Raw genomic sequence first — 12,980 nt, forward strand, 5'->3', positions numbered from 1 at the left:
AGGGGACAGTATTTGTCCCCTGATGGAGCATTTAATTAGCAATCACAGCTTCACCTGGTTCTAGTTAAAATAATTAACGGTCCATGAGGAGCTGAGAGCATCATATATGCAGAAATTCTGTAGGTGTTTGCAGGGTATTAATGGAAATGTGACATGGTTGTTGCTTTTTCATTATAAACACATAAAAAAGAATAGTGATTTGATTGAGTTACACAGGCTTTAGAATTTGAAGTTTACAGACCAGATCTTCTGTGAAATATGACATCCTATGCTGCATTGTGAGGTGTACAGAACAGTTTGTGATGTGTTGTATAGAACAGTGTTAAATTAAATTGGTAATATATTGGCTTTTGCCAAGGATTTACATTAAAAATTGCAGTGTTTGCTTTTGCATCCTTGTATCCTTTCAGCAGAACAAGCCAAAGCAGGCTCTACTGAGAGTGTTCTTTATTTGTGAGCAAACCTGTATAATTTATTAATTTTGTATAGGCAAATGTGCTGTAATATCAAATTATTTTACAATGTACTAGCATTAAATATCTTTTATAAACTAAATAAACTTTTTCTATTAATACTAATTCTATAGAAATGGATACATTAAAGGAGAGACATTTTATAAAGCTGCGCAATTAACATACCTACTTAGAATTTAAAATAAAATAAGCAGCTAGTAAAATTTTCACTTGACAAAAAAGCAGCTTTTCCTTTTCTTTTTCTCTAGCACACATGTAAACATAACTCTGTTACTTTTTTTTACTCTAGCTTGGAGTTGCTGATGATGGCACCATTTTAGAGGACAAATGCTTAAATACACTTTACAGTTGAAGAGACATTTTTAACTGTATTTGCTGTGTCTTGAATGATAACTTTGGAATTCAGAGTCACCAATGAATTGTCCAATGAAGCTTGGCTCTGTAGGTTTGCTAAAGAAATGAAGAAAAGCATAGGGATTAAAAGCTAGAAAACTTAAACAGAAGAGTTAAGAAGTAGAAAACATGGAAGCTAGGAACTGGTCCATATTTAGTTTCCCAGGTTTTGGCTTATACCTTCAGTTTTAGGAGAGCACAACAGCTGGACTCCAGTTTCATTACAGCTGTAATCCAGCGCTGTATGGCCTAACACGTTTTGAATGAATGCATATGACACCTTAAGTTTTAGCTTTCATTTTTTGAGATTCTCTACTGCATTAGGATATAATTCTGAACTTCATTTGAAGTGTTAGCAAGTTCTCTCCACAGTTTAGGTGAACAAAACAATCCTTTTCCAGCTGGAGAACCAAGGACACTGCTGCAGCTTCAGGGCCAAAAAGTACAAACAATTGTACTGTTGAGTACAACTGAGGAGAGCAATCTGGGAGGACTTCATGACCTAAAGCTGTAATTGGACAATTAACCCCAATATGTAAATGGACCAAAGCTTATAAAAGTGAGAAAACTTGTGACTCGGGGTCTGTCTTGGGCGGAGCCACAGCCAGGCTCCTGTACTGCCCAAGGTGTATCCTTTGAAGGCCTTTTTAATAAATACCTGCTTTATTCCTTTAACTCTGTCTAGCCTCTGTTCCAGGTAGCCTCACTAGGCACCACATGAATAAGAATTTCAGTTTTTAGTAGCAAATATTCATTGTTTCAGTCAATATTCCCTTGGAAGAGGGAGGCTTAATACAAGCAGTGGGCAAGAGATAATCACTTGTTCTTGATTTCTGATGTTATTGTCATGGATTTTTGGCATTAAAGTTTTTAGAAACTTCTCTCTTATGCTGTAGTTCTTGCACTTGAAAAGCTGGCAGAGAAGAAAGCATTATTAGGATAGATGCAAGTTTTACTTCTTTTTTGTTTGTGGCTGGTCCTTGCATCTGAAAACCATACATTTAGATATCCATTTAGATGTCATATTTAAATTCCCATACTGAGTGCTACCAATTGCCTAGGAGCAATTACACTTGTACAATTTAGTGTTATGCTGCTTGAGATATTGATATGTTGAACACAGAGTAAATAACAAGAAAATTTAGGAAGTCTATAAGAAAATTTGCCATTGCTGTACACATGAATTATACCTCTTTCAGGCATCCTTAAAAGAGGACAGGAAGATGTTGATGGGGTATGGGTCATACTGTGGGTTTCTTTACCCTGCTAGATCAGCTGCTGTGAATTGACAGGTGAAATTGGTGAGAAACTCAGCTTCAGTCTTTGTTTTTCCTGCTCATATTTATGTTCTTTTGTTCATCTGGATATTTTGAAAGAAATAATAGGCACAGTATCTGGAAAATATGACGGAAATATTGAATAATCAGCCTTTTTTTGTGCTACTGGTGATTATGACGTTTTCTTAAAGTTCTGTGAAGTTTTCTGTGTCTAGGTGATGTATAAGCCTGGGTGAGCTCTGGGTGAGCTCACTGGGTGATACCCTGGCAGCAGTCTAGCAGTGAGAAATGTTAATATGTGTGTGTGTCTTTGGCAGAATTTGCTGTTGCAGTCAGATTTTTGTTAATTGTTTTGTTTTTCCACAGTTGCTTCCTCCTTTCAAGCTTCTGTGAACTTTCTGTGCATCTTTTGTGTATCCTTCTCCAGCAGTGGTTCTCACTTTTTGATCTGTTGTCAATGCCTGCTACTGTGCTGCTGATAGATTTCTGCACAGCTCCAGGCTATGCTGTAGTTCTTGGTCTGCTACTGGCTAATTTTCTTTCCCCAGGCACTGGAATCCCATAGCTGAGCAATAGGTAAATTATTGAAAGGGTGAATGCCTGGCTCCACTGAAAATTCTAGCAGTTCTACTTTTGAAGTACATGATGATTGGATTTTACTCTTTTTGATCTTTTTGCTGAATCTGGATGCTACTAGGCTGAGATCTGTTTTATAACAATTCTTAGTATTATATGATAAGACATGAACTGTGTCCTCCTCCTGCTGTATTTTTTCAAATCTTTAAAATTTAAATGTTTTGACCTAAATTTCTCAAGAAGCAAGACTTGCCTGCCTCCTTAAAAATGTATCTTTCTATGTATAATAAATACCAAATTGCAAAAGAGAGAAAAGAAAAATGTAAGAAATGGGGGAAAAGAGAAGATCACCTGAGACCTGGGGTATTTTTTAATTCTGAGAGAGTTGTTGGGAGGAAGCAGGAAGACAGCACTCCTTGGTGGTTGGAGCATGGGCACAGCTGCTTGTGTGACACTGCTGGTGTTGGCCTAGAGGCACTTGGCCTTCTTCACCAAGCTGGCTCTAGGCAGTTTTCAGGGGAGCTACTTGAAATCAAAATATCAATATGGGAACATTGCAAAGTCAGACAACCCATGTGTCTGAAAATGTATTTGAAATAGGTTTCCTGGTGATTTTGGTATTGTAAGTACAAGGTAATTTAATGTTGTGACCTCTATGCTTTTTCTGTAGATCTTAGCCAATACTGGCCACATGAGTAACGGCAATGCTTTTGGATACATGCTGTAAGAAAGTTTGAAGTTGACAAGATTTTACTGTTTTCAAAAATTAACTGGGATTTTAAATTCTAAAATAAGCCACTGAAGGTTCCAGATCTTCTGTCTAGATCTGTTTTCCATTGCTGTCCCTTCTTCAGTGATTAAAAGATGACTGTGCAGGCCAGTTCTCTGTTCTTTGAGGTTCCTCAATGTATGACTTACATTTGCACTAGTTTGGTACAGTAGAATTTATGAGTGAAATTTCAAATGGTGAGAATCATGAAATTTGAAATTAGAGTTGGCTACCCATTTCTTCAACTGTTTTATCTAAAATGTTAACATTTTCTGCCTTGTTGTTTTCAGTAAGTAGTTAATTTTTTCAGCCTCTAACAGAGAACAGTAAGGTACTAACCTGAGTCTTGGGGCCAGATAGAGTCAAAATATTTAACGTGGTCCCTAGCTTTAGATTTTGAAGGCAGCTCCAGATATGGGTCTCTGTAGTTGTGTATGAAGTGCCAGTCTGGTAGCACAGTGCATGGTGTGCAACATGTACCTGGTTTTATGGGATGTGTGGACTTTCACTCACTCCAGGAGCAAAGGTGTTATAGCTTACCCCAACAAGCAAGTGGAATATCCTTACTTTTTTTAATGGACCTTATTGCTTGCTAACTCTCCTGCAAATCAATAGAAGCTCATTCCTCTAGAGGATTTTTCTCATAAAAAAGGAACTTGCATTTTGCTAGCATATGGGAGGAACTTTCTCCTTTACTTCAAGGAAGAAGTACAGATACAGAAATTAAATATTTGAAAAGTTTCTTGCAGAACAGAAGGCAAAGATTGAAAAATGTTTTCCAAAGCAAACTAATTGCAGCCAGAGTTCTTAATACAGAGGGTTAGATTCAGGTAGCCAAAGAGAATGTAATCTTTGGATAATTTCTGGGGAATTGTGATGTATCTCTTGTTCACGTCATTGCCCAAGTGCTGCCATACCAAAGCTGCATTATCCACAGGCTACATTATTCCTACTACAAAAGCCTTTATAATTGCATGCAAATAAGCGATCGTGCACAGAAAGCTCAAAACAAAAGAGAAAACCCAGAGAAATCCCTCCTGGAGCTTCTGAGCTGCAAGTGCAACTGAGCACGAATTTCAAATCAAGTAGTCAGCTGTGGGCAAGATCTCCCTCCTGCTGGTTCTTTCTCTGCTGCTTTGCATCTTACATGTCCTTCTGTGAATGACACAGTTTCAAGGTAAGGAGGTTAAAGCACTCTTATGTCTCTTCAATCTGCCAGTTTAAACACTCCCTAGCCAAGCACAACTTAATACCTTGTCACCTTTATCCTGGAAAAATTATTTTGTCATGTGTCTTCTGTGTGAGACTTAATTGGAGACCTGTGTTTCTCCTCTCTGTTTTTGGCATGATTTGTTGACATGGGCTTGGATCACATTTACCAGATTGGGCCCTTGCAGGTCTGAGATGGAGCTTCCCTACCTGTTCATCGTTTGTGAGCTTGGGTTTACATCCAGGCTGCTAGATTATTATTCACTGTTTAATTTCAGTTTTCAATTTTTGCATACGCTGTACTGAAGTGCTAGTTTTTAAAGCATAGCTAATTTTTATAGCTTTCTACAATTCTTTTAAGATTGGTTTAATTTTGTTATGTTGTCTTACAGGTTTATTTTGTTCAAATCTGCATTACTGCAAGTGAAAATATTTTTTTTTAAAACCTCCTTCTCTTTTAGAGTTTGCTTAAATTAGAAGAACAGTTATTTCAGGCAAAACTTAGGAGAGAACAGATAGCCTAATGTGATAGCCTGTGATGGCAACTGGTATTATAAAAAGATATGATGCAGCTGACCTTCTGCTTAGGAGATTAATTTTGGTTTGTATATTTTCTACCTGTTCTCTGGTTAAGAAATATCACAAATTTAATGTGTAAGCAAATACAGAATAGATATTTTAGGGGAGATATAACTCCATAGAAATCTAGTAATTCTGACATGGTTAGAATTCTGTAACTGAACAATAACAGTTAATTTGCAGTTAGAAAACACACACACAAATCTCTTAAATCTTAATCATTTGTAAATGTTGATTAAGTCAGTGTGAGGTATGAGGAAGGTAATTCCAGTAGATGCTTGAATTTATCTCAATCTTTGAATCTGACCTTTTACAGAAGAGACAAAGCTGAATCTTCATCCCATTCTCTCAGAATATTTTTCTTTCTTTTTGTTGGATTGAGAGAATGGAAAAGGTGATGAAAACTTTACAGCTAAAAAAGTATTAAAGAAAATTTCTGCGTTTAGGCACTGGAAAAGCTAGGTAACTTTCAGGTGCTTTCCTGAGCTCTCAGAGGATTTACTGATCCTGTTTTCAAATATCAAAAGTGAAGGAGTTTCCTCATAAGCAGCAAGAGATTGAGTTGTGGTTTGCTTTATTAATCAAGCTGTGCAGCTGAGGCAGGCAGTACAGTAACCCACAACAGAGACACTCTGCTGTGTATCCTGATTTGTTCTGGAACTTCTTGTATAGATCTTTATACAGGATTAATCCTAATAGCATTAGTGTGGTAAGACATATTGCTAAGTAGACTTAGACAACTAACAAAGACTTAAAACAAACAAAAAAAATCCTTTGGACATTGCTATTAAATAGCTGACATGAGATCAACCTCCTTAACCAATTCCTGGCTCTTTCTCAGACATCATCTTGGACAAAAGGGAAGCTGAGCAACAGATTACCAGGGACCACTGTCAGCCTTTGGAATTAAAGGCTGTTGCCATCCAGTTACTTATCCTTATTCAGAACATTTTGATGAAATGTGGTATAGCCTTAAACTGGTAGTTAAAGAAGCAGATTATTGAATTTTTACACTTGTGTTTCAGCCTTCTATTTCAGACGAAAATATCCAGTGGTGCAATGTATCTTCAATAGTTTTCACATAATTTAATATTTTAAATACTGGTAATTATCCTGAAGACATGGTATCAGTAAGCTTAAAACAAATGTGGAAAGCTGAAGATAGGATTTAAATTTAACACTAGTCTTTTTAATGCATTTGAGACAAGAATTTCCATAAATTAGAAGGGATGTATCTAAACCCGTGTCTTTCTGGTTTGAAATACCGTGTGATAGGTTTCATAAATCAGCTGTGGTTAAAATGACAACCCATAGTAGAATGCACTGCTAATTTAATTTTGCTAAATGATTCTCATTTTAATAACTGTAATACATTTTGATCAATGGTTTACATTTTGATAAAGGGTTTAGATGATCAGTTTAAAGAACAATTTAAATTTCAGCAGTTTTGTTCACTTGTCGTATGTATTGTTTTCTTCCATGGTCAAGTGTAAATGCTTTTCATTGATAAAATCAGTTTACATAGTAATTTCAAGCATTTTCAAGCACTGCTTCTTCAAGACTGAACATCCCTTTTTTGCTTGAAGTATGGAGCTAGTGCTTCTGAAATAAATAGTGATCAGATTGGTTCTGAAATGGTTTGCTTGGAATGTTGAAATACCCTTGAGCTTCTGAATACTAGTTGTGGAAGAAAGCATTTTTTTGCAAATGACCAGAAGTAAGAGCTGGTGAATGGTAGGGACAGGGTGTATGTTTTTATCTCCAGAATAGAGAGATTTAATTTGGGAGCCTGGGTTTGCAGTTCTCTGCTGCTGTTGCTAACAGGGTCCCTGGGGGCTGTGGCTCAGACACTTAACTCAGTGTTGTCCACACAATTCCCGAGGGGACCAGGCCAAAAACCCTGTCTGAGCTGGCTGCACTCTGTGTTCTCCATGCTAAAAAGGATGAATACATGTGATTACTGTGGTTATGCTACCAGAGTCATGATATGTAACCATGGTGTAAAGCAGTGCAATGAAAGTTTATGCTTTCAGCATTCAACATGTGCAATATTTAATTGCATGTATGGCAGATTATATTTTTTTAGGGATAGGGATTTTGTCATCTTCAGGAGCTATCCATGATTGTCTCATGGCTGCTACGTGGAAGGCTGTTATGCTTTGAGGTGTGAATTGTGCACCATTGCTACAATCTTGCTTCGGCATCAGCAAGCCCTGGCTGTGAGGTGGCTTGTTGCCTTCCCCATCTGCTCATTGCTGCTTTCCAAAAAGGGCTTACGACCCTCCTTGTGGCCAGTCTGGCATTTGTTTTTTGCCTCTATACAGAAGAATGAAGTGTGAGATAGAAAAAATGAAATAAAGGAAAAAAAAAAAAAAAGAAGCCCTTCTGGAAGTATCTTCCTTGTCCCAAGGTATTACACAATGCTGGCACCATCTGCCTGGTACAAGCCTGGTTCTGCTCCCTGTGTGTTGCTGGAGCTGGGGCTGAGCTGTTCTGCTGGCTGGCCCAGGCTGGCTCTGAGGGGTGGTGGGGGAGCCCCTGTTTTGAAAAGGAGAAAAGGGGCAGCAGCAAATGCAGAACTCTCAGTGCTCTCTCTGGCCAGAGCACCATCTTGGGTGGGGCTTTGGGAGGACTTGACTGTTACTCCAAATGAATATCCTGAAGGGTGTCATGCCTAGAAATTCTGCTTTCTAGTTTTCAGTGACATGAGCTCTCTGAGACAAGTGGCTGACAAAGTTGGAGCAGCATGTTTGTCCATCTGCTAGTACCCAGTCTTGGATAGCTCTTACATTTCTGTGAGGAAAAGCTTTCTTTCATCAAGGTGTTTAATTTTTTTGCTCTTTCTACACAGTTATTAGCCCTTGAGAACCTGAAATCCCTAGGTTGTCCTGTATTTCTCCCCTGCTTTCCCTGTGTAATGACACCATAAACGAGGTGATGTTCCACAGCCTCTTGGTGCAGGGGTCTACTCAATTGTGCTGTGGTGCAGAAGTCTGGCAATGCAGGATGTCATCTGATGGGGGAATCAGGCCTGGAGCAGACAACTGTATGAAGTTCAGGCAGCATTTCTCATCAATTATCAATTTTGCATTTCTGAGGGGGAAACATTCAGCTTTTGGATAAAACCAGAAATCCTTCTTAATTTTTATGCTTGTTTCATTTTTTCAGATATATATATTTTTTTACTGAAATCATACACTTCATGGAAATAGAGCTTGTATAGAGAAAACTTAATTACAAAATACAATTTGGAAAGAAAATATGTATCATGTTTAGACAGAACAGAAATTTTATGATGAAATCATAGCAACAGCATACAGCTAGCTGCTGAAAGCACACTCTAGAGATGGCCTGGAGTTTGAACATGGAAATGTTTAATACTGCATATCCTCTGTCTTCAGACACTTACTGCTTACTCTGTGGAACTTGTACTGCAGTTGTTATTGTGTTTGTAACACTCTGCCTGTTGTCTTGTACTCTGAAATGTTGGAGGCACAAATGGGGGAGCTGGCAGACATGGGAAGCTGCGAACGGTGACTGAAGACGTGAGTGCCTCACATGATAGTAGGGTGAACATTTTGGTTTCAGACTGAAGATGATGGAAAGTATTTAGTAAGAATCGGTTTCGTCACAGTGTTTCTGGCTCATAATATTATGAATATTTTGGGATGTGCTGTTTCATTTTGTTATTTGCTTCTTTTTGCAGCCTTTTCTATTAAGGTACTTCTTATTTGACTGCAAAGTTACAGGATAAATCAATGAAAATTAGTAAATAGTGGTTCTGTAAATGAGGAGGGTTTGACTGCTAGAGTTCACAGAATCACAAAATGATTAGGATTGGAAGAGATCACCAAAGGTCCTCTAGTCCAACCTCCCTGCTGAAGCAGATTCCCATAGAGCATGTTACCATAAAATGCCAAAGCAGATAGTAGGAACATATTGTAAAGGTGTAAAATTTCAAATGGAAAGAGAGATGCCTGATGCATTGCAGTTCTGAGACACCACAGCCTTTGGTACTGGATATTAAAGTACTGTATTGATGTATTTACTGTTAAAGCACTTGACTTTCCCCTCCCCAGAAAGTACCTGCCTTCATCCTCTGGGCTCCTACACTAAAGGATTAAAGACCCTGTGGTACTCCAGCTGTGCTCTTTTATGTAGCATTGGTTTCTGTAAAACAATTTCATTTTAAGGGCTTTTAGTTTTGTCTTTGTCCAGCACATGGCTATACCAAGACAATGCAGTTAAACATGGTTTTGATCACTCCATTGAAAGCAAATTTTTGCTGATTGATCTCTGAAGTCTCTGGGTAGGATGAATGGGTGGGATTTAGACTCATTGCAGGAACTCCTTTATGTTGTTTCTGTAAGGCATGTCTGACACAGTATTTTAAAATACTTTTAATTCACAGCAAACTATGAAAGAATTATGTACACTGTAGGAAGAGTGCTGGAATGCATTTGACTTTCTAGCATGTGCAAATATTTATTGTTTGGCTTTGTACTTCTTTTTCTTCTAGACATTACCCAAAGCAGTCCTTCACTACAGTGGCTGATACACCAGAAAATCTTCGCCTGAAGCAGCAAAGTGAATTGCAAAGTCAGGTAAATAAAAAGTTCTTTTGTCTTGTTAATATTAGATGGTCAGTCTTCTTCTTTATAGTTTTTCAAAGTAGTAGTAGTATTTCTGTGTACATACATAGTAGCACTGCAGTGTAATTATAAAAAAATTGTCAGTTGGTATAATACTGCAAAACTCAAGGTTTAATTTTTGTTCTCACTTATACTAATTACCATACAATTGTAAGTCCATTGACATCACTGGAATCCTTCATTTTCATCAGTACATGAAGCATCTAAATAGTTTTTAATGTTAGAAGTGATACAGCTTAACTCAAAGGGTTCATTTTCCTTTGACAAATTACCATTGTTAGCTTGCATTAAACATAATAATAAAATAACGTGAGATTAACAAACAATGAATTTGTCATTAGCAGATATTTAGACGCCTTTAATATTTATAAAAAATGAAGTGACTGAATAATCACTTTACAGATCTCTTACGGCCTTTGTCAACTAATTTATGAGGCAGTCTGTAAGCTAGTTGTGATAAACACATTATCAATCAAAACTTAGGTAGATTAATAAAAAATATATTTAAAGTAAAATGTAAAATGAAAAGGGGAAAACAAGAGAAGAAAATGGCAAAGACGACTGAGGTGACTCAAATACCATGCTGGCTATCTACCATAATATAAAGTTATGATTGATATTAATAAATGTTTATCTGAAAAGCCCTCGTCTCCCCCACTCTCCAGTATCACTTTATACTATTTTAAATTATGCAATGCTGGTAGCTGTCCTGTGTAAGACAATTGATAATATTTGATTGCATTTTATTTTTATGGAAATTCTGGGTTTTTTTTTTTTTTTTTTCCAAATCTACTGTATTTTAGTTTTGATCTCTTGTTATAAATTCATAGCTATCATTGTCATAAAAAACTGTAGCAAAAACCAGATAGTAGACAACAAGACCTTTCATTTTTGGAAGATCTCTATAGGTTGGTGAGTAAAATTGAAGGAGTGCTGAATAGAAAAGTAGGACATATTTAGCATTGTGTACAGTCTTAAAAATACTTTACCTTTTGCCATTATGGTTGTTGATTATAAAACATAGAGAAATAATGTCATGCTGAAATTGGCAACAACAGACAGAACAAGAGGACACAGTCTCAAGCTGCGCCAAGGGAGGTACAGGCTAGAATTAAGGAGGAAGTTTTTCACAGAAAGAGTGGTCAAATCCTAGAATCATCTACCCAGGGAGGTGGTGGAGTCACCATCCCTCGATGTGTTTAAAAAAGACTGGATGTGGCACTTGGTGCCATGGTCTAGTTGAGGTGTTAGAACATGGGTTGGACTCGATGATCTTAAAGGTCTCTTCCAACCTAGAAATTCTGTGATTCTGTGAAATTCTGCCATCTAGAAAGAGACAATTTGTGCACTCTGTCTTTTCTTGACTTGAGTGGATTTCAGATTAGAGTCTGGTTAATTTTATTGTAATTCAGTGGTTCTATGTACCAGAGTTACTGTTGTATCACTAAGAGGAACTGAAATCCAGTACTTTTTACAGGTCTTTCAAAGGAGAATACAAGTTCTCGGCCCACTGTGTTTTAGGGGTTTGACAAAAAATGTTGGGATTTAGTAGAATAATAAAACGTTACTGCTCTTCACAGAGGATATAGGAGAAGTAAGTGGCTTTCCCTAACTTGTTTAAAACATGCCTCTGTGGTACTATGGAAGCATAAAGAAACTTTTTTTTTGGGTGTTATTCTCTGTTTTGAAACTGAGAACTTAGCATTCTAGGATACTGGGTAAGCAATATTAGCAAGAGACTTGGAATTTGCCCATGAATAAAATTGCTGCAACTGTTCACAATGGACTGTAATAAAATGTTAGATAAGAATCTACTCAAAACTTAGAAATGGACAGAAACCCTTAATTTTTTCAATGTGCCTTTTTTCCAATATTACTAGTCAGCAAAAGACTTGCAGATCTGAATTATAAGCAGAAAACTGACTACTTGGAAGAAAGCCATAATGTTTTTGATCATCATTTGCTTCCTGGTTGTTGATTTACATCTAGACTGTGTTAAGTAGCCTAACCTGTGAATAATTTCAGTGCTGACATAAAGATTCCAGATTTTCCTTATCCAATTTGCATCTTGTCCTAAAATATGACTGTAAATTCTGATTACTTTCTGTAATACTTCGAAGAGTATGAGGACTTGCCTTGAGAGGAACTGCTGTCCTCAATCAGCCCTATTGGCCATCTCATACCTTGTCCTGTCTTTTCAGGAAAAGTTAAAAGACTCCCAACCAAAAAAAATACATGGGATACAATTTGGCATTGTTCAGGTCTAATTCCATTTCAGTTCTGTGCAGTAGAAAAAAGTGTGTGCATGGTTCAAGAAAAGCCTTTCATGTGAACCAAACTTGGCTGGATAGAACCACATTATTACTCCCTTCCAGTATTCATCAGAGCTGCTTGAGCCTCCTGCCAGTGCATTTGACAACTTGGGATTGAGCAAATTCCGTGTTAGACAATGTAAAACTTATGTTGACTACTGAATAAGGAGAATTGTTTTTCTAAAGTAATAGCTGTTTCTAAGTGAACTTCTTTAATGCTTTTAGTTCTGAAGAGGCAAACCCATGTATTTAACTGCAGGACTCCCAAGTATTTTTTCAAAATCTGTAACTTTAGAACTACTCTCTATTTTGCTCAGCAAAACATGATGAATTGGTAAAGGAAACACCATTAAATATTGTGTAAGCTAAAATACACGTTTTTGTAAATCTGTTTTTTTTTTTTTTTTCCATTTAAGTAGCAATTGACAGTGTTTTAAGTTGCAGTGCTGGGTCCTTGGTCAAGAATCCATTAAGGTCAGCATTAGGTGCCAGGGTGTCATGTTGATGTAACACGACAAGAACAAAACTAACAAAACAAAATACTGTTTTCTGGTGGAGTCAATAGAAAATGGATAGCTCTTTGGAACACTTGAAAAATTATGTTGTTAAGAAGTCAAAGGACAGCATTTAAAACTTTCCAGAGAACACTGTTCCTCTATTTTATATAATATCAGAGCTTTCTCCCCCTTTAAGATTTTGCTTCCATGGGCTTTCATTCAGCTCTGTAGTTGAAAGGAGAT

At 37.1% G+C, this 12,980-nt stretch overlaps 1 protein-coding gene across 2 annotated transcripts in view; it reads left to right on the forward strand.

The window, feature by feature from the left end:
• Positions 1 to 12,980, forward strand: part of LOC135443674 (LIM zinc-binding domain-containing Nebulette) — a 247,650-nt gene that overhangs the window by 62,714 nt on the left and 171,956 nt on the right. For both annotated transcript variants that reach the window (XM_064704156.1, XM_064704155.1), the window contains one exon: positions 9,796 to 9,880. In XM_064704156.1, coding sequence (XP_064560226.1) covers positions 9,796 to 9,880 — 85 coding nt within the window. The remainder of the gene's footprint in view (positions 1 to 9,795; positions 9,881 to 12,980) is intronic.

This window comes from Zonotrichia leucophrys, chromosome 2 (genome assembly GCF_028769735.1).
Source record: "Zonotrichia leucophrys gambelii isolate GWCS_2022_RI chromosome 2, RI_Zleu_2.0, whole genome shotgun sequence".
NCBI lineage: Eukaryota > Metazoa > Chordata > Aves > Passeriformes > Passerellidae > Zonotrichia > Zonotrichia leucophrys.